At 41.3% G+C, this 21,834-nt stretch overlaps 1 protein-coding gene across 4 annotated transcripts in view; it reads right to left on the bottom strand.

The window, feature by feature from the left end:
- Window positions 1-21,834, bottom strand: part of LOC127632762 (voltage-gated potassium channel subunit beta-2-like) — a 208,154-nt gene that overhangs the window by 25,686 nt on the left and 160,634 nt on the right. For all 4 annotated transcript variants that reach the window (XM_052111521.1, XM_052111519.1, XM_052111517.1 and 1 more), the window contains 3 exons: window positions 3,113-3,156; window positions 2,772-2,809; window positions 2,492-2,571 (listed from right to left, as the gene is read on the bottom strand). In XM_052111521.1, coding sequence (XP_051967481.1) covers window positions 2,492-2,571; window positions 2,772-2,809; window positions 3,113-3,156 — 162 coding nt within the window. The remainder of the gene's footprint in view (window positions 1-2,491; window positions 2,572-2,771; window positions 2,810-3,112; window positions 3,157-21,834) is intronic.

Raw genomic sequence — 21,834 nt, forward strand, 5'->3', positions numbered from 1 at the left:
TAGTCCACATGAATCTATGAACCGCCGATACACCAACTTCAAAGGAGGTCCAGTTAGAGAGCAGATAGCCCTGAATACGAGAAGCATATCTGAATATGCATGCGAGTGTTGTATGCTTGCGTTAGCATGTCAAAAAGAGATTAAGATTGAGCCAGACGTGTGAGGGGGCGGCTCGGCCTGTGTTTATGTTTATGTGCAAAGGAATAAAAGTCAGAGAAATAGATGTAACACAAGTTGATGTGTACATTCACATGCCAGGGCAGATGTATGTATTTGCTGGTCTAAGCATTTTGCTGTTTGTGCCAAGAGGCAATGTATTTTTACGCAGGGGTGTTTGTCCCATTACGGCCCACAGGTTTTAAAGCATTTGACCGCTGCTATAGATACTGCTGGATCTGATCATTCAGAACGGATAAACAGAAAATAGACCTTCCCACTCACATCTCTTCCCACTCCTCTCACCTCGTATGTGCCAACTTTCTGTGATGCCCACTTCCAGCTCTGTGCTAATGATAGAGCACATTATGAACTGCTCTCGTCACCTAATTTGCCCAGTTTATTTATGAAACATTCAAGTGTCTGGCAACTTGCCTTGTTTAGAGGAACATTTTGATCCATGGATTCATAGCACTGTAGGGAATAACATCTACAAACATGTTACCGTCATGAAGGAAATCTCTCAAATTGCAAACATATCTTATCAGCATAATTTAGGCCAGTGTTTTCAGTAGTTCTGATGCTTTCCTCTAAGCCCTCTGGCATAATATCCTGACAATGGTCTCCACCCCTACATTTAGCTTTGATAAAAAATGATTTTAGTGAGATAAAATGGCTTACTAACCTTATCTGTGTCAAGTTATGTCCAATATTACAACTTTGTTTCATGATGACAAAAAGCAAGTAAACCCTGTAATCCAGAGCAACGATTTTATCAGACTAATACTATCACTACCATTTAAGCACGTATAATGTTTACTTCATGTGGTGCACTTTTCCAGCCATCTTGGTTTCAAATGTATTTTCCCCATTTATTTTTTACATCAGTATTTCATAAAAGGTTTACATTCTGATAAAAACATCAGATTTTTTTAGGGCTCACTATATTATTTTTTTGTTTTCAAATTCTGTACTGACATGTTGTTATATTGCGTGGCTCAATAGCCGTTCTGTCAGGGGAATTGCTTCTAGGTCATATGATCACATGCTATGTTTAAAGCGGGGATAATCCTACAGATTATTGTATACATCTTGCTCACCAAAGGGCTGATACATTTCTCTTGTATGACCAAAGCAGATGCTATAATGCCAAGATACAACTAGAAGTTGTAACCAGTTTGTCACTGCAATATCTGGTATTCATATGAATACACATGGCACTTATAAGGCCAACCATGTTGCCAAGAAGACGACTGTGTGTTTGCATCAAGTCTTCGATAAACTCAACACAAACTCCCACGCAATACACGGGCAAAGAACACTGTTCCCAAGGATGCCCTGGATCAGCTGCCAAATAAATTTTAATTCACCTTTTGAAATGACCCCATGTTTAAGGAAAGTTCATACTTAAAACAGATTAAGACGTTAAAAAGACAACTATGTCTTTCATTTTCAGAATGACTTATAAGTCTTCGTAGCATTGATTAAGAGTGGGTTTAAAATTGAAAATAGGTTGAAAACCAAACCTAATCAGTAATATTTTGTAGCAATTATATATTTGTTTTTTGAGACCAGTGAAAATACTGGCAAGTAAAAATCTGAACTACTGGACCGACCAGGCCATCAGAAAAACATTGAGCCTTGTAGGCACTTACAAGGTTGTCACTAAGGTGTTCCTAATTTACTAGATTACTAGGGTGTTTCTATGCAGTGTTTAAAGTGATCATGGTGGTTGCCAGGCAGTTCCAAAGCTGTTCTGAATAGATGACAGGCTAGATAGATGATCTGAGTGATTGCTATGGTTTGCTGGTGATTGTTTGAGCATTTCTGGGAGGTTGAAACAATGTTTTGGGCTGCTTGTGTTGTTTGGGTGGTTGCTTGCAGGCCCAAGAGTCCACTTTCAAGTTTCAATAATGTTCTGGTTTCCAGATGTGACCTCAGCTCCTCCTTTAATACAAGCATACAGGAATATATATATATTTTTTGGCTGTTTTTTTTTTGTTTCTTCTTTTTCTTTTTTGTCTGCCAGCAAAACTCTCTTCGACAAGCCACATGATTGGAGTTATCTTGCATACATGATACCTTACTTTCGAGCCAAAGTTAAAACTAAGTTTAAGTAATCATAACAGTACTGTAGCACACATCATTTACTTAAAATCCTCCAAAAGTGGTCTTCAAATGCTCTGAAACCTTCTTCAAATATTTTGATTTCTCAACTACTGGCCAGATAAAAAAAAAACATTATATTAAAAAAAAAAAACATATTTCAGCACATGGCAATACTACAGGTTTTAATTTGATGGGGTGGGTTGCGTGTTCATTTCAGCTCACTCACTTTCCTGCAGCGTAGACCTCTGCCGTGTCGAACAGATTGATCCCATTCTCGTATGCCAGAGTCATCAGCTGCTCTGCCATCTGTCAAAATGGAAGGGAGAGGAGGGGACCGAGCATTCAAGGTGTTGCAGATTATTACATTATTAAAGGCTGACCTGTGCATTGTGCTATTTCAGAAGTCAACTTTACTTGAAGTAAATTTACAGTTTATATTGACAGTGAAAAAAATGGTGCATCATTACATGAAAGCTTAGGAAAGTCAACATTTAAACGGATTGTACCTCATCTGGGATCTGTCCTCCAAACGTCACCCATGTTCCTGTAAAGAGATCAAGAATCAGTCACAGCTTTTTACATGATAAACAAGGTTTAAAGGATTACCAGTGCTCCACCAATGACTCTGTTGAGTAAAGCCTTAAGATAAAGTTACAGATAACACGGCTAATCTGTAATGCGCTGCTGAAGAGATCAAAACGACACTGGCTGGATGGTGGCGATTTGAGCTGTCTTACAGCATGGTAGCACTACTAGAATGTGGTAGTATGAACCAGACAGCTATTGTTTGTTGGAGGTTTCTTAATGTATGCCACATAAGATTTTGACAGATAGACCATAAACTCACCCAATCCAAGACACGAGACTCTCAGGCCCGACTTCCCCAGGTTTCTGAAAACAAAGGAAATAAATTAAATGAACATGATGTTAAATATGTTTAACCATGGTTCAATCATGGTTCACATTGTTTTAATGAGAAGTCAGCATAAGATCATTCCAGAAACAAAACCAGCTTGTCAGCATTGTCTGTCCCATCCTAGTTTTTCTGTACAAAAACTCTGTTCCAAAACTTAGTGAGCTGCCTGTCTAGACAGCATTTTATGGCAGCAAAGGCACACACCTGAAGGCACTTGTGCTGCCTTCTACCTTCTTTTGGCCAAGACAGTATCGCATGTGTCCTCAGGAGATAAGACAATCCCAGAGTTCATAGCAACAAGCTCACAGATAAAAATCAACCAAGATGGTGGATAAGTGAAAATACATAGTTATAAATATATTTAATTCAATACTGAAATGTAATTTATGCTGTTTCATGCTGTCTCCTAAGAGTCAATTCATTCTGGAATTGGATTACACTGGTCATGCTGTGTGTTTAACATTGTTGATTCAAAATAATCGCTCAAAAGAGTTGTTCGGGAGTCAGATTACACTGGATGTTTCAAGTTGTAGATTTAAAAGAATCGCCTCAAAAGAGTCAGTTGTTCAGGAATCAGATTACTCTGGATGAGCCATGTGTTTCACGCTGTAGATTCAAAAGAATCGGCTCATTAGTGTCAATTCGTACAGGAATCAGACTACACTGGGCAAGCGGAGTGATTCGCATGGTAAATAGGGCGATTATTGAGGTTAATATTGCGATATGCGATTGCAACATAATAAACAAATAGTGTCATGAGTCAACTTGCTTGGTTATCAAGGAAAATGCACAAATAGATTACTGATAATGCTGAAATGTGTATTTCTCAACTCAAACATACAAACTAGCAACAACAACAACAACTATAAATGCAGTGTTTTCAAAATAAAATATTTTTACAAAATTAAATAATATCTTTGCATTACTGCAAACTTGTTATTTTCTCAATATTTCACCTAAATAAAATGGAACAATAAATAAGAACATACACTTTCACGAAAATAAGATTGTCCAAACAAACAGGGACATTTAAGCAGGATGTAACATGTACTTTGTATAAACTCTTTTGAAAAGTAAACTGTTATTTTTCACATAAGATTGATCTTATGATGATCTCATCAGCGGTGGTGAGAGACGAGCGTCTCCGTGTTAGAGTGTGCATCACCCGGCGGAACTTTATCTCTATTCCTGTCTCGACTCCCCCTCAAATTGTATCTCTTCCGCGACTGGTTGAAGTGGCTCTGACCGCACAGAGAATGACAGTTTTGGAGTTTGTGCTTATTTACATGTCACGCTCCCTTATTATTTGAACTTTAATTATTGATGAAATAAAGACATATCACCAAGCCGTGATCTGTGTTTCTGTGTTATTTTTTCTGGCCACCAGTTCAGTGTCGGTCTGCTCGGCATCTTTCGTCACCCGATTTCCACGCTGCACTCCGGAAACTCACATGACATAACCACACTTGCCACTCCCTAAACTGAGATTGACTGGTCATCTTTATTAGCGGTGTAGAAAATAGGCAAACAGATGTCTCGTCCACACATCACATGCACTTATTTATTTAATAAAATCGCAGCATTTGCCGTCATATAATCGCACAGGCTGACATTGTGATTGCAATATGATTAATCGTTCAGGACTAATGGTAAATATAAACAAATGGCTTATAAGTGTAATTTATTCCAGTATCAGACTACACTGGGAACACAATATATTTTGCTCTGTAGGTTCCCTCGTGCTGCCAAAACAGTGCCAAACCTCATCTCAGAACAATATTCTGAGATGACATTCTTCTCACTATAATTGTACAGAGCGGTTGTCTGAGTTACTGTACACTTTGTCAGATCAAACCAGTCTGGCATTTTCCCATTGACCTCATCAACAAGGCATTTCAGTCCACAGAACTGCCATTTTTCGCACCATGCTGAGTAAATTCTAGAGAATGTTGTGTGTGAAAATCCCAGAAGATCAACAGTTACAGAAATACTCAAACCAGCCCGTCTGGCACCAACAATCATCCATGCGATTATCTAATCAGCCAATCATGTGGCAGCATTGTAGTGTATGCAGAAAGTCAAAGTCATGCAGAAAGTCAAAGTCATGCAGATACGGGTCAGGAGTTTCAGTTAATGTTCACATCAACCATCAGAATGGGGAAAAATGTGATCTCAGTGATTTGGACTGTGGCATGATTGTTGGTGCCAGACGGGCTGGTTTGAGTATTTCTGTAACTGTTGATCTTCTGGGATTTTCACACACAACAGTCTCTAGAATTTACTCCAAATGGTGCCAAAAACAAAAAACATCCAGTGAGTGACAGTTCTGTGTACAGAAACTCCTTGTTGATGAGAGAGGTCAACAGAGAATGGCCAGACTGGTTTGAACTGACAAAGTCTACAGTAACTCAGATAACCACTCTGTACAATTGTAGTGAGAAGAATATAATCAGAATGCTATTCTGAGATGCGAGTTGGTGCTGTTTTGGTGGCACGAGGGGGACCTACATAATATTAGGCAGGTGGTTTTAATGTTTTGGCTGATCGGTGTGTTTCGCACTGCTGATTCAATAGCGGCATGGCAGTGCAGCTGAAAGTGCAGAAAAAGTACATTTTCAGAGTATTTTAGTAGGGTGTTGCATCTGCAATGCCGGAAAAAAACACATTCGAGAAATGTCAGTGAAATCAAAAGTCTTTAAAAAGTTCCATTACTGTCTAAAAAACAAACATATTGTCTTTAGTAAACAAGAGAAGCACAGTGGTCTGGGAGGACATGGTGCGGTTTAGACACCAGGCTTCAGGTTCCCCAATGACCACAGCCAGAGCTCCATGGACACCATTGAGTTTGTTAGACATTCTGCTGATTGAGACAAAATGAGACTCAGCATTGCCTGAGGGCGGATCACTCACCCCAGGCTGATGGGCTTCAGGGAGAGAAGAAGACTATAGAGCTTATAGAGACAGCAGATATAATGAAGAGAATGGCCCAAATATGGAGTTACAGAGCCCTGTGAGATAGAGCGTACATCTTGTGTAACTTCTTCTGGAGGTGAGCCCAGAGCATCTCAGAGGTCTCAAGCTCAGATGTTTGGACCCAAGTTTCTTCACTTAAAACCTAGCTATACTGCCCTGTAAGTGTGTGTGGCATCTGTACAGAAGCATGTACAAGGACAATGTGTGTCTGGGATTAGGGATGATTAGGGAAGTCTGTGTGTATAGGAGTATTAGGCATGTATGTGCGTTTTTCTAAAAGTGTGTGGGTGTCCTGTGACATAATGCAATAAAAAATAAAAGTAGACCACATCTGGTCATATGGAGCCACAAAATCTGCAGAACGGAAGTTTATTTTCATTAAGTTCTTTTGAATGGAGCATTTGCAAGCTACTTCAATATGGCTGGCAATAGAGCTCAAAGGTGCCCGCCCACATTCTCAGCTGTCTTGGTTCCGGCAGAATATTCCCCCGTCATTTTTTCCAAAAGGATTTCATAAATCTTTCATACAAGAGCCATGAACCAAACCAACCAGCTCCGAGGTGTATTGCAACATAACAAACTTTGCTTTAAAATGAAAATGTATTTGAAAATCAGGCAAAAAGACAAAAAGGTACAAGAATGTATACTTCTTAAATGAGGGAATGAACTACAATACTATGAAACATTGCGATTGATGTAATAAAAAAAAATTGAGAAAAATAGAAAACTATTGCTATAAAAGTTGTTGATTATAAGTAAAGAAACATCATTTTAAATTGATTGCAAAATATTAAAATATATGCAAATAAACAAGCAGTTTGAGAGTATAGGGAGACCGACTTGGTAATTCACACTGCGTCGCTGCAGAGCTCTTTTGGTGTGCTTTGTTTGCCACCATTCTCTGATTGGTGGATCATGGGCAGTGCACTTCACCATAAATCGTGCTATTAAACAAATTTTTTTAAAGAATTTGAAATAACGCAGACTCTGTTGGCATACACCATCAAATAATAATCTCATAGCTCACAGTATGTCTGTTTTTAAACGTTTAGAAGTTATAGTTAAAAATCAATTAGTCTATGGGGAAAATTTATTACATTCCGGATCCAGACTATCCAGAACCAGCTGTGCTCCATTTCTCCAGGCAGTGGAGCGTTGTGCTGTTTTGGGGATGAGGGAAACTGACTGACTTATGGGGTTAATAAAAGAAAACTGTAAAGTCCGATACCGATCCTAACAAAAACAACTCGCACAACATACTTGACAAAAGACTTCTTATCTCATCTCTGACTGCATCAAAATGAATCTTACAGTTTGGTAATTATACACATCAATTACCACCCAGAAGAAAACAAACATTATGCTATCAATAAATTCCAAGGCTGTTTATGTTTCATTCAGCTGCCATGGCAGATAACTGATACAGTGAATAAGACTTGAGATATGGAGATTGGGAAAGGGATCCTTTCATCTTTTTTATGTTAGTGACATCAAACAGTGTGTCCTTAACATGATTAGTACCGATACTATGTATCTGTGTGATGCACAGATCTCCTTTGCTTTCTTCATCGATAAAAGTATGACTAGAGTGGCACAAGTGTGTCAATGCAGCTCAAATGAGAGGTGTTGCCGCACTCTAGACTGAAGTTGTTGGTGTTGTATTGAATATTTCACAGGTTGAAGATGAATAAATGCATGATGGACAATGGACCAGACAGAACTGGACCCAGTTGCGGCACTGTAGATTGTGTTCAATGGGAGCCAAGCCAGCGGTCAATAATGTCACCCGAGTATTTGACATTTTACAGGGTGAAAACACAGCATTGTGCCATATTAATCTACTATATACGGTATAACGCTGAATATGTAAAATAATGCTGTCAAATGTAATGTCTGATTTGATTTCATCAGAACATTTCAATAAGGTTTTTGATAACTGGATAAGCATGCACTTCAAATAAATATGTATTTATATGTTGTAATCAGTGACAATACTATTATAGAAAAAGACAGCTTTAATTAAAAATATTTTAAATGTATGAAATCAGTGACAGTGTGTAAGCATAAGTATCTAACATAATTCTGTATTTTCAGTAAGCAGAATTATTAGCTAATATTTCCATTTGGTATCACGGTCACCATTGCCCTGTTCTGATTTTTAATCCCAGTACATCTCTAATGGATCATATAGCACTTTTAATAACAGTGCTAAATTTTAAATGTTTTGCATTTGTCTTTAAAGTAATAATAATAATAACAATAATAATAACTAGATGGGTACATTTCCTGAAGAAAATGTGAGTGGTGCTTGCCGTGGCAAAACTCGTCAAACAGCATGCTGTAACTCGAAAAGAACAAAAATCACGGTCGTAAATAAATCAACCCGGAAGTCTGTACGATTTTCTGGTGCAGAAATATGTGATTTGTTACTCGGTTGCTAGGGTAAGCCCGTGTGGTTGCTATGCAGTTACCAAGGTAATACAATACATGGCTCCTTTCCATCCCGAGCGAAATAAGTCAACCCGGAAGTCTGTACGTTTTTCTGATGCAGAGATATGTGATTTGTTACTCTGTTGCTAGGGTAACCCCATGTGGTTGCTAGGCAGTTACCGTAGTGATACTTATCAAGTGTCCTTGCCATCCTGATTGGAATAAATCAACCCAGAAGTCTCTCTGATTTTCTGGTGCAGAGATATAGTTATAGCTAAACGGTTGCTAGGGTACTCTGTTTAGTTGCTAGGGAGTGGCTTGGCAGCTGCCAATCGTGAAACTTCAAAGGCTGCTTGTCAGTATGAATGATATAAACCAACTCCCATGCCTCTGTGACATTCAGAATGGAAGATATGCCTCTATGGATTTTGGTTGCTAAGGTGCTCGACAATGGTTGGTAGGGAGGGGCTAGGAAGTGTTGAGGTGATTCATGATTGGCTGTTTGCTGCCCCGAGTCAAACGAGACCACCCTTGTGTTTCTATGACACTTCTATCCGGAGATATCCCTTTGATGTCTTTCATTAGAAGTCTATGGGACTTGTTGCTAAGGTGCTTTAAATTGTTGTTAGGGCGTGGCTTGATAGCTTCACAATGATCCCGAGAGACTGATTGGTCATCTGAGTAAAATGAGCCCGCCCCCTTGTCTCTATGACACTGTGATCCAGAGCTATGTTCAATACAAAATGCCTATTTCATGGTCCGTCCTACACCATTGTAAGTCAATGGGGGCAAATTTGGGCAGCTCCTGCCCCCCAGGGGTGCAACTTTTACCCCATATTGAGGCATGCTCTTACAGAGCCTGCCAGCCTCTTCAAATGTAGCAAATGACACGTTTCTACGAAATCCTGGCTCGGAGCTGTGATGCGTCAAAGTTTGTCGCAATGTTAAGTCTATGGGATTTTTCGGCCGCTTTTTTGCCCCTGGGGCAAATACCGTACCCCCGATCGCTTATAAAAGTCATAGCACACGTGTCCTCAATAGGCCGTTCGATTTGACACCTCATTCGTGGGTCTACGCCAAACAGTGAGGGACGAGTTAGGTGCCGAAGTTTTGTACGGAGATATAAAAATAAAAATAAAAATAACTAGATAGGTACATTTCCTGAAGAAAATGTGAGTGGTGCTTGTCGTGTCAAAACTCGTCAAACAGCATGCTATAACTTGAAAAGAACAAAAATTATGGTCATAAATAAATCAAACCAGAAGTCTGTACGATTTTCTGGTGCAGAAATATGTGATTTGTTACTCGGTTGCTAGGGTAAGCCCAAGTGGTTGCTATGCAGTTACCAAGGTAATACAACACATGGCTCCTTTCCATCCTGAGTGAAATAAGTCAACCCGGAAGTCTGTAGTGTTTTCTGGTGCAGAGATATGTGATTTCTTACTCGGTTGCTAGGGTAACCCCATCTGGTTGCTAGGCAGTTACCATAGTGATACTAATCAAGTGTCCTTGCCATCCTGATTGAAATAAATCAACCCAGAAGTCTCTCTGATTTTCTGGTGCAGAGATATAGTTACTGCTAAACGGTTGCTAGGGTACTCTGTTTAGTTGCTAGGGAGTGGCTTGGCAGCTGCCAATCATGAATCTCCAAAGGCTGCTTGTCAGTATGAATGATATAAACCAACTCCCATGCCTCTGTGACATTCAGAATGGAAGATATCCCTCTATGGATTTTGGTTGTTAAGGTGCTCGACAATGGTTGCTAGGGAGGGGCTAGGAAGTGTTGATTTGATGCATGATTGGCTGTTTGCTGTCCCGAGTGAAACGAGACCACCCTTGTGTTTCTATGACACTTCTATCCGGAGATATCCCTTTGATCTGTTTCAATAGAAGTCTATGGGACTTGTTGCTAAGGTGCTCTTAATGGTTGCTAGGGCGTGGCTTGATAGCTTCACAATGATCCTGAGAGACTGATTGGTCGTCTGAATAAAATGAGCCCACCCCCTCGTCTCTATGACACTGTGATCCAGAGCTATGTTCAATACAAATCCCTATGCCTTTTCATTTCATGGGCCGTCCTACACCATTATAAGTCAATTGGGGCATTTTTGGGCAGCTCCTGGCCCCCAGGGGTGCAACTTTTACCCCATATTGAGGTATGCTCTTACAGAGGCTGCCAGCCTCTTCAAATGTGGCAAATGACACGTTTCTACGAAATCCTCGCTTGGAGCTGTGACGCGTCAAAGTTTGTCTCAATGTTAAGTCTATGGGTTTTTTCGGCTGCTTTTTTGCCCCTGGGGCAAGTACCGTACCCCCGATCGCTTATAAAAGTCATAGCACACGTGTCCTCAATAGGCCGTTCGATTTGACACCTCATTCGTGGGTGTACGCCAAACGGTGCGGGACGAGTTAGGTGCCGAAGTTTTGTTAAGAGATATAAAAAATAAGAAAAATAAAAATAACTAGATAGGTACATTTCCTGAAGAAAATGTGAGTGGTGCTTGCCGTGGCAAAACTCGTCAAATAGCCTGCTTGAAAAGAACAGAAATTGTGGTCATAAATAAATCAACCCAGAAGTCTGTATAATTTTCTGGTGCAGAAATATGTGATTTGTTACTAGGTTGCTAGGGTAAGCCCATGTGGTTGCTATGCAGTTAGCAAGGTAATACAATACATGGCTCCTTTCCATCCTGAGTGAAATAATTCAACCCAAAAATCTGTACTGTTTTCTGGTGCAGAGATATGTGATTTGTTTCTGGGTTGCTAGGGTAACCCCATGTGGTTGCTAGGCAGTTACCATAGTGATACTTATCAAGTCTCCTTGCTATCCAGAGTAAAATCAGTCAACCAGGAAGTCTCTACGATGTTGTGATCCAGAGATATGTGATTTGTTATTTGGTTGCTAGGGTAACCCCTCCTTGTTGCTAGGCAGTTACCATAGTGATACTTATGAAGTCTCCTTGCCATCCTGAGTGAAATAAACCAACCCAGAAGTCTCTACGTTTTTCTGATGCAGAGATATGTGATTTGTTACTCGGTTGCTAGGGTAAGCCCATCTGGTTGCTAGGCAGTTACCATAGTGATACTAATCAAGTGTCCTTGCCATCCTGATTGAAATAAGTCAACCCGAAGTCTCTACGCTTTTCTGATGCAGAGATATGTGATTTGTTACTCGGTTGCTAGGGTAACCCCATCTGGTTGCTAGGCAGTTACCACAGTGATACTAATCAAGTGTCCTTGCCATCCTGATTGAAATAAGTAACCCCGAAGTCTCTATGTTTTTCTGATGCAGAGATATGTGATTTGTTACTCGGTTGCTAGGGTAACCCCATCTGGTTGCTAGGCAGTTACCATAGTGATACTAATAAAGTGTCCTTGCCATCCTGATTGAAATAAGTCAACCCGGAAGTCTCTACGTTTTTCTGATGCAGAGATATGTGATTTGTTACTCGGTTGCTAGGGTAACCCCATCTGGTTGCTAGGCAGTTACCATAGTGATACTAATCAAGTCTCCTTGCCATCCAGATTGAAATAAGTCAACCCGGAAGTCTCTACGCTTTTCTGATGCAGAGATATGTGATTTGTTACTCGGTTGCTAGGGTAACCCCATCTGGTTGCTAGGCAGTTACCATAGTGATACTAATCAAGTCTCCTTGCCATCCTGATTGAAATAAATCAACCCGAAGTCTGTAGTCTTTTCTGGTGCCGAGATATGTGATTTGTTTCTCGGTTGCTAGGGTAACCCCATCTGGTTGCTAGGCAGTTACCATAGTGATAGTAATCAAGTGTCCTTGCCATCCTGATTGAAATAAATCAACCCGGAAGTCTGTACTCTTTTCTGGTGCCGAGATATGTGATTTGTTTCTCGGTTGCTAGGGTAACCCCATCTGGTTGCTAGGCAGTTAACATAGTGATACTTATCAAGTCTCCTTGCCATCCTGATTGAAATAAGTCAACCCGGAAGTGTCTATGTTTTTGTGATGCAGAGATATGTGATTTGTTACTCGGTTGCTAGGGTAAGCCCATCTGGTTGCTAGGCAGATACCATAGTGATACTAATCAAGTGTCCTTGCCATCCTGATTGAAATAAGTCAACCCGGAAGTCTCTACGTTTTTCTGATGCAGAGATATGTGATTTGTTACTCGGTTGCTAGGGTAAGCTCATCTGGTTGCTAGGCAGTTACCATAGTGATACTAATGAAGTGTCCTTGCCATCCTGATTGAAATAAGTCAACCCGGAAGTCTCTATGTTTTTGTGATGCAGAGATATGTGATTTGTTACTCGGTTGCTAGGGTAAGCCCATCTGGTTGCTAGGCAGTTACCATAGTGATACTAATGAAGTGTCCTTTCCATCCTGATTGAAATAAGTCAACCAGGAAGTCTCTACGTTTTTCTGATGCAGAGATATGTGATTTGTTACTCGGTTGCTAGGGTAACCCCATCTGGTTGCTAGGCAGTTACCATAGTGATACTAATCAAGTCTCCTTGCCATCCTGATTGAAATAAATCAACCCAGAAGTCTCTCTGATTTTGTGGTGCAGAGATATAGTTACTGCTAAACGGTTGCTAGGGTACTCTGTTTAGTTGCTAGGGAGTGGCTTGGCAGCTGCCAATCATGAATCTCCAAAGGCTGCTTGTCAGTATGAATGATATAAACCAACTCCCATGCCTCTGTGACATTCAGAATGGAAGATATCCCTCTATGGATTTTTGTTGTTAAGGTGCTCGACAATGGTTGCTAGGGAGGGGCTAGGAAGTGTTGATTTGATGCATGATTGGCTGTTTGCTGTCCCGAGTCAAACGAGACCACCCTTGTGTTTCTATGACACTTCTATCCGGAGATATCCCTTTGATCTGTTTCAATAGAAGTCTATGGGACTTGTTGCTAAGGTGCTCTTAATGGTTGCTAGGGCGTGGCTTGATAGCTTCACAATGATCCTGAGAGACTGATTGGTCGTCTGAGTAAAATGAGCCCACCCCTGGTCTCTATGACACTGTGATCCAGAGCTATGTTCAATACAAATCCCTATGCCTTTTCATTTCATGGGCCGTCCTACACCATTATAAGTCAATTGGGGCATTTTTGGGCAGCTCCTGCCCCCAGGGGTGCAACTTTTACCCCATATTGAGGTATGCTCTTACAGAGCCTGCCAGCCTCTTCAAATGTGGCAAATCACACGTTTCTGTGAAATCCTCGCTCGGAGCTGTGACGCCTCAAAGTTTGTCACAATGTTAAGTCTATGGGATTTTTCGGCCGCTTTTTTGCCCCTGGGGCAAATACCGTACCCCCAATCGCTTATAAAAGTCATAGCACACGTGTCCTCAATAGGCCGTTCGATTTGACACCTCATTTGTGGGTCTACGCCAAACGGTGCGGGACGAGTTAGGTGCCGAAGTTTTGTACGGAGATAGAATAATAATAAAAAGAAGAAAAATAAAAATAAAAACTAGATGGGTACATTTCCTGAAGAAAATGTGAGTGGTGCTTGCCGTGGCAAAACTCGTCAAACAGCATGTTGTAACTTGAAAAGAAAAAAAATTATGGTCATAAATAAATCAGCCCAGAAGTCTGTACGATTTTCTGGTGCAGAAATATGTGATTTTTTACTCGGTTGCTAGGGTAAGCCCATGTGGTTGCTATGCAGTTACCAAGGTAATACAATACATGGGTAGTTTCCATCCTGAGTGAAATAAGTCAACCCGGAAGTCTGTAGTGTTTTCTGGTGCAGAGATATGTGATTTGTTACTCGGTTGCTAGGGTAACCCCATCTGGTTGCTAGGCAGTTACCATATTGATACTAATGAAGTGTCCTTGCCATCCTGGTTGAAATAAATCAACCCGGAAGTCTGTACTCTTTTCTGGTGCCGAGATATGTGATTTGTTTCTCGGTTGCTAGGGTAACCCCATCTGGTTGCTAGGCAGTTACCATAGTGATAGTAATCAAGTGTCCTTGCGATCCTGAGTGAAATAAATCAACCCGGAAGTCAGTACTATTTTCTGGTGCAGAGATATGTGATTTGTTACTCGGTTGCTAGGGTAACCCCATCTGGTTGCTAGGCAGTTACCATAGTGATAGTAATCAAGTGTCCTTGCCATCCTGATTGAAATAAGTCAACCCAGAAGTATCTACGCTTTTCTGATGCAGAGATATGTGATTTGTTACTCGGTTGCTAGGGTAACCCCATGTGGTTGCTAGGCAGTTACCATATTGATACTAATGAAGTGTCCTTGCCATCCTGGTTGAAATAAATTAACCTGGAAGTCTGTACTGTTTTCTGGTGCCGAGATATGTGATTTGTTTCTCGGTTGCTAGGGTAACCCCATCTGGTTGCTAGGCAGTTACCATAGTGATAGTAATGAAGTGTCCTTGCCATCCTGAGTGAAATAAATCAACCCGGAAGTCAGTACTATTTTCTGGTGCAGAGATATGTGATTTGTTACTCGGTTGCTAGGGTAACCCCATCTGGTTGCTAGGCAGTAATCATAGTGATACTAATCAAGTGTCCTTGCCATCCTGATTGAAATAAGTCAACCCGGAAGTCTCTACGTTTTTCTGATGCAGAGATATGTGATTTGTTACTCGGTTGCTAGGGTAAGCTCATGTGGTTGCTAGGCAGTTACCATAGTGATACTAATGAAGTGTCCTTGCCATCCTGATTGAAATAAGTCAACCCGGAAGTCTCTACGCTTTTCTGATGCAGAGATATGTGATTTGTTACTCGGTTGCTAGGGTAACCCCATCTGGTTGCTAGGCAGTTAACATAGTGATACTTATCAAGTGTCCTTGCCATCCTGATTGAAATAAGTCAACCCGGAAGTCTCTATGTTTTTGTGATGCAGAGATATGTGATTTGTTACTCGGTTGCTAGGGTAAGCCCATCTGGTTGCTAGGCAGTTACCATAGTGATACTAATGAAGTGTCCTTGCCATCCTGATTGAAATAAGTCAACCCGGAAGTCTCTACGTTTTTCTGATGCAGAGATATGTGATTTGTTACTCGGTTGCTAGGGTAACCCCATCTGGTTGCTAGGCAGTTACCATATTGATACTAATGAAGTGTCCTTGCCATCCTGGTTGAAATAAATCAACCCAGAAGTCTCTCTGATTTTCTGGTGCAGAGATATAGTTACTGCTAAACGGTTGCTAGGGTACTCTGTGTAGTTGCTAGGCAGTTACCATAGTGATACTAATCAAGTGTCCTTGCCATCCTGATTGAAATAAGTCAACCCGGAAGTCTCTACGTTTTTCTGATGCAGAGATATGTGATTTGTTACTCGGTTGCTAGGGTAACCCCATCTGGTTGCTAGGCAGTTACCATAGTGATACTAATCAAGTCTCCTTGCCATCCAGATTGAAATAAGTCAACCCGGAAGTCTCTACGTTTTTCTGATGCAGAGATATGTGATTTGTTACTCGGTTGCTAGGGTAACCCCATCTGGTTGCTAGGCAGTTACCATAGTGATACTAATCAAGTCTCCTTGCCATCCTGATTGAAATAAATCAACCCGGAAGTCTGTACTCTTTTCTGGTGCCGAGATATGTGATTTGTTTCTCGGTTGCTAGGGTAACCCCATCTGGTTGCTAGGCAGTTACCATAGTGATAGTAATCAAGTGTCCTTGCCATCCTGATTGAAATAAATCAACCCGGAAGTCTGTACTCTTTTCTGGTGCCGAGATATGTGATTTGTTTCTCGGTTGCTAGGGTAACCCCATCTGGTTGCTAGGCAGTTAACATAGTGATACTTATCAAGTCTCCTTGCCATCCTGATTGAAATAAGTCAACCCGGAAGTGTCTATGTTTTTGTGATGCAGAGATATGTGATTTGTTACTCGGTTGCTAGGGTAAGCCCATCTGGTTGCTAGGCAGATACCATAGTGATACTAATCAAGTGTCCTTGCCATCCTGATTGAAATAAGTCAACCCGAAGTCTCTACGTTTTTCTGATGCAGAGATATGTGATTTGTTACTCGGTTGCTAGGGTAAGCTCATCTGGTTGCTAGGCAGTTACCATAGTGATACTAATGAAGTGTCCTTGCCATCCTGATTGAAATAAGTCAACCCGGAAGTCTCTATGTTTTTGTGATGCAGAGATATGTGATTTGTTACTCGGTTGCTAGGGTAAGCCCATCTGGTTGCTAGGCAGTTACCATAGTGATACTAATGAAGTGTCCTTTCCATCCTGATTGAAATAAGTCAACCAGGAAGTCTCTACGTTTTTCTGATGCAGAGATATGTGATTTGTTACTCGGTTGCTAGGGTAACCCCATCTGGTTGCTAGGCAGTTACCATAGTGATACTAATCAAGTCTCCTTGCCATCCTGATTGAAATAAATCAACCCAGAAGTCTCTCTGATTTTGTGGTGCAGAGATATAGTTACTGCTAAACGGTTGCTAGGGTACTCTGTTTAGTTGCTAGGGAGTGGCTTGGCAGCTGCCAATCATGAATCTCCAAAGGCTGCTTGTCAGTATGAATGATATAAACCAACTCCCATGCCTCTGTGACATTCAGAATGGAAGATATCCCTCTATGGATTTTGGTTGTTAAGGTGCTCGACAATGGTTGCTAGGGAGGGGCTAGGAAGTGTTGATTTGATGCATGATTGGCTGTTTGCTGTCCCGAGTCAAACGAGACCACCCTTGTGTTTCTATGACACTTCTATCCGGAGATATCCCTTTGATCTGTTTCAATAGAAGTCTATGGGACTTGTTGCTAAGGTGCTCTTAATGGTTGCTAGGGCGTGGCTTGATAGCTTCACAATGATCCTGAGAGACTGATTGGTCGTCTGAGTAAAATGAGCCCACCCCTGGTCTCTATGACACTGTGATCCAGAGCTATGTTCAATACAAATCCCTATGCCTTTTCATTTCATGGGCCGTCCTACACCATTATAAGTCAATTGGGGCATTTTTGGGCAGCTCCTGCCCCCAGGGGTGCAACTTTTACCCCATATTGAGGTATGCTCTTACAGAGCCTGCCAGCCTCTTCAAATGTGGCAAATCACACGTTTCTGTGAAATCCTCGCTCGGAGCTGTGACGCCTCAAAGTTTGTCACAATGTTAAGTCTATGGGATTTTTCGGCCGCTTTTTTGCCCCTGGGGCAAATACCGTACCCCGATCAGCTTATAAAAGTCATAGCACACGTGTCCTCAATAGGCCGTTCGATTTGACACCTCATTTGTGGGTCTACGCCAAACGGTGCGGGACGAGTTAGGTGCCGAAGTTTTGTACGGAGATAGAATAATAATAAAAAGAAGAAAAATAAAAATAAAAATAAGTATGTGAGATTACAATAGTGATGCTTTGCAAGCACCACTAATAAGTATGTGAGATTACAATAGTGATGCTTTGCAAGCACCACTAATAATAATAAGTATGTGAGATTACAATAGTGATGCTTTGCAAGCACCACTAACTAGATGGGTACATTTCCTGAAGAAAATGTGAGTGGTGCTTGCCGTGGCAAAACTCGTCAAATAGCCTGCTTGAAAAGAACAGAAATTGTGGTCATAAATAAATCAACCCAGAAGTCTGTATAATGTTCTGGTGCAGAAATATGTGATTTGTTAGTAGGTTGCTAGGGTAACCCCATGTGGTTGCTAGGCAGTTACCATAGTGATACTAATCAAGTCTCCTGGCCATCCTGATTAAAATAAATCAACCCAGAATTCTCTTCAATTTTCTGGTGCAGAGATATGTGATTTGTTACTCGGTTGCTAGGGTAACCCCTACTTGTTGCTAGGCAGTTACCATAGTGATCATAATCAAGTGTCTTTGCCATCCTGATTGAAATAAACCAACCCAGAAGTATCGACGTTTTTCTGATGCAGAGATATGTGATTTGTTACTTGGTTGCTAGGGTAACCCCATATGGTTGCTAGGCAGTTACCATAGTGATACTAATGAAGTCTCCTTGCCATCCTGAGTAAAATAAGTCAACCCGGAAGTCTCTACTGTTTTCTAGTGCAGAGATATGTGATTTGTTACTCGGTTGCTAGGGTAACCCCATCTGGTTGCTAGGCAGTTACCATAGTGATAGTAATCAAGTGTCCTTGCCATCCTGAGTGAAATAAATCAACCCAGAGGTCTGTGATATTTTCTGGTGCAGAGATATGTGATTTGTTACTTGGTTGCTAGGGTAACCCCATCTGGTTGCTAGGCAGTTACCATAGTGATAGTAATAAAGTGTCCTTGCCATCCTGAATGAAATAAATCAACCCAGAGGTCTGTACTATTTTGTGGTGCAGAGATATGTGATTTGTTACTCGGTTGCTAGGGTAACACCATCTGTTTGCTAGGCAGTTACCATAGTGATAGTAATCAAGTGTCCTTGCCATCCTGAGTGAAATAAATCAACCCAGAGGTCTGTACTATTTTCTGGTGCAGAGATATGTGATTTGTTACTCGGTTGCTAAGGTAACCCCATCTGGTTTCTAGGCAGTTACCATAGTGATACTAATCAAGTGTGCTTGCCATCCTGAGTGAAATAAGTCAACCCGGAAGTCTCTACGTTTTTCTGATGCAGAGATATGTGATTTGTTACTCGGTTGCTAGGGTAAGCCCATGTGGTTGCTAGGAAGTTACCATAGTGATACTAATGAAGTGTCCTTGTCATCCTGATTGAAATAAGTCAACCCGGAAGTCTCTATGTTTTTGTGATGCAGAGATATGTGATTTGTTACTCGGTTGCTAGGGTAACCCCATCTGGTTGCTAGGCAGTTACCATAGTGATAGTAATCAAGTGTCCTTGCCATCCTGATTGAAATAAGTCAACCCGGAAGTCTCTATGTTTTTGTGATGCAGAGATATGTGATTTGTTACTCGGTTGCTAGGGTAAGCCCATCTGGTTGCTAGGCAGTTACCATAGTGATACTAATCAAGTCTCCTGGCCATCCTGATTAAAATAAATCAACCCAGAATTCTCTTCAATTTTCTGGTGCAGAGATATGTGATTTGTTACTCGGTTGCTAGGGTAACCCCTCCTTGTTGCTAGGCAGTTACCATAGTGATCATAATCAAGTGTCTTTGCCATCCTGATTGAAATAAACCAACCCAGAAGTATCTACGTTTTTCTGATGCAGAGATATGTGATTTGTTACTTGGTTGCTAGGTTAACCCCATATGGTTGCTAGGCAGTTACCATAGTGATACTAATGAAGTGTCCTTGCCATCCTGAGTAAAATAAGTCAACCCGGAAGTCTGTACTGTTTTGTAGTGCAGAGATATGTGATTTGTTACTCGGTTGCTAGGGTAACCCCATCTGGTTGCTAGGCAGTTACCATCGTGATAGTAATCAGGTCTCCTTGCCATCCTGAGTGAAATAAACCAACCCAGAAGTCTGTACGTTTTTCTGATGCAGAGATATGTGATTTGTTACTTGGTTGCTAGGGTAACCCCATATGGTTGCTAGGCAGTTACCATAGTGATAGTAATGAAGTCTCCTTGCCATCCTGAGTGAAATAAGTCAACCGGGAAATCTCTACAAATTTCTGGTGGAAAGATATGTGATTTGTTACTCGGTTGCTAGGTTAACCCCATCTGGTTTCTAGGCAGTTACCATAGTGATACTAATCAAGTCTCCTGGCCATCCTGATTAAAATAAATCAACCCAGAATTCTCTTAAATTTTCTGGTGCAGAGATATGTGATTTGTTACTCGGTTGCTAGGGTAACCCCTCCTTGTTGCTAGGCAGTTACCATAGTGATCATAATGAAGTGTCTTTGCCATCCTGATTGAAATAAACCAACCCAGAAGTATCTACGTTTTTCTGATGCAGAGATATGTGATTTGTTACTTGGTTGCTAGGGTAACCCCATATGGTTGCTAGGCAGTTACCATAGTGATACCAATGAAGTCTCCTTGCCATCCTGTGTAAAATAAGTCAACCCGGAAGTCTGTACTGTTTTGTAGTGCAGAGATATGTGATTTGTTACTCGGTTGCTAGGGTAACCCCATCTGGTTGCTAGGCAGTTACCATAGTGATAGTAATCAAGTGTCCTTGCCATCCTGATTGAAATAAGTCAACCCGGAAGTCTCTATGTTTTTGTGATGCAGAGATATGTGATTTGTTACTCGGTTGCTAGGGTAAGCCCATCTGGTTGCTAGGCAGTTACCATAGTGATACTAATGAAGTGTCCTTTCCATCCTGATTGAAATAAGTCAACCCGTAAGTCTCTACGTTGTTCTGATGCAGAGATATGTGATTTGTTACTCGGTTGCTAGGGTAACCCCATCTGGTTGCTAGGCAGTTACCATAGTGATACTAATCAAGTCTCCTTGCCATCCTGATTGAAATAAATCAACCCAGAAGTCTCTCTGATTTTCTGGTGCAGAGATATAGTTACTGGTAAACGGTTGCTAGGGTACTCTGTTTAGTTGCTAGGGAGTGGCTTGGCAGCTGCCAATCATGAATCTCCAAAGGCTGCTTGTCAGTATGAATGATACAAAGCAACTCCCATGCCTCTGTGACATTCAGAATGGAAGATATCCCTCTATGGATTTTGGTTGTTAAGGTGCTCGACAATGGTTGCTAGGGAGGGGCTAGGAAGTGTTGATTTGATGCATGATTGGCTGTTTGCTGTCCCGAGTCAAACGAGACCACCCTTGTGTTTCTATGACACTTCTATCCGGAGATATCCCTTTGATATGTTTCAATAGAAGTCTATGGGACTTGTTGCTAAGGTGCTCTTAATGGTTGCTAGGGCGTGGCTTGATAGCTTTACAATGATCCTGAGAGACTGATTGGTCGTCTGAGTGAAATGAGCCCACCCCTCGTCTCTATGACACTGTGATCCAGAGCTATGTTCAATACAAATCCCTATGCCTTTTCATTTCATGGGCCGTCCTACACCATTATAAGTCAATTGGGGCATTTTTGGGCAGCTCCTGCCCCCAGGGGTGCAACTTTTACCCCATATTGAGGTATGCTCTTACAGAGCCTGCCAGCCTCTTCAAATGTGGCAAATCACACGTTTCTACGAAATCCTCGCTTGGAGCTGTGACGCGTCAAAGTTTGTCTCAATGTTAAGTCTATGTGATTTTTCGGCCACTTTTTTGCCCCTGGGGCAAATACCGTACCCCCGATCGCTTATAAAAGTCATAGCACACGTGTCCTCAATGGGCCGTTCGATTTGACACCTCATTCGTGGGTCTACGCCAAACGGTGCGGGACGAGTTAGGTGCCGAAGTTTTGTTAAGAGATATAAAAATAAAAACTAGATAGGTACATTTCCTGAAGAAAATGTGAGTG

The sequence above is a fragment of the Xyrauchen texanus genome, chromosome 39 (genome assembly GCF_025860055.1).
Source record: "Xyrauchen texanus isolate HMW12.3.18 chromosome 39, RBS_HiC_50CHRs, whole genome shotgun sequence".
NCBI classification, from domain to species: Eukaryota; Metazoa; Chordata; class Actinopteri; order Cypriniformes; family Catostomidae; genus Xyrauchen; species Xyrauchen texanus.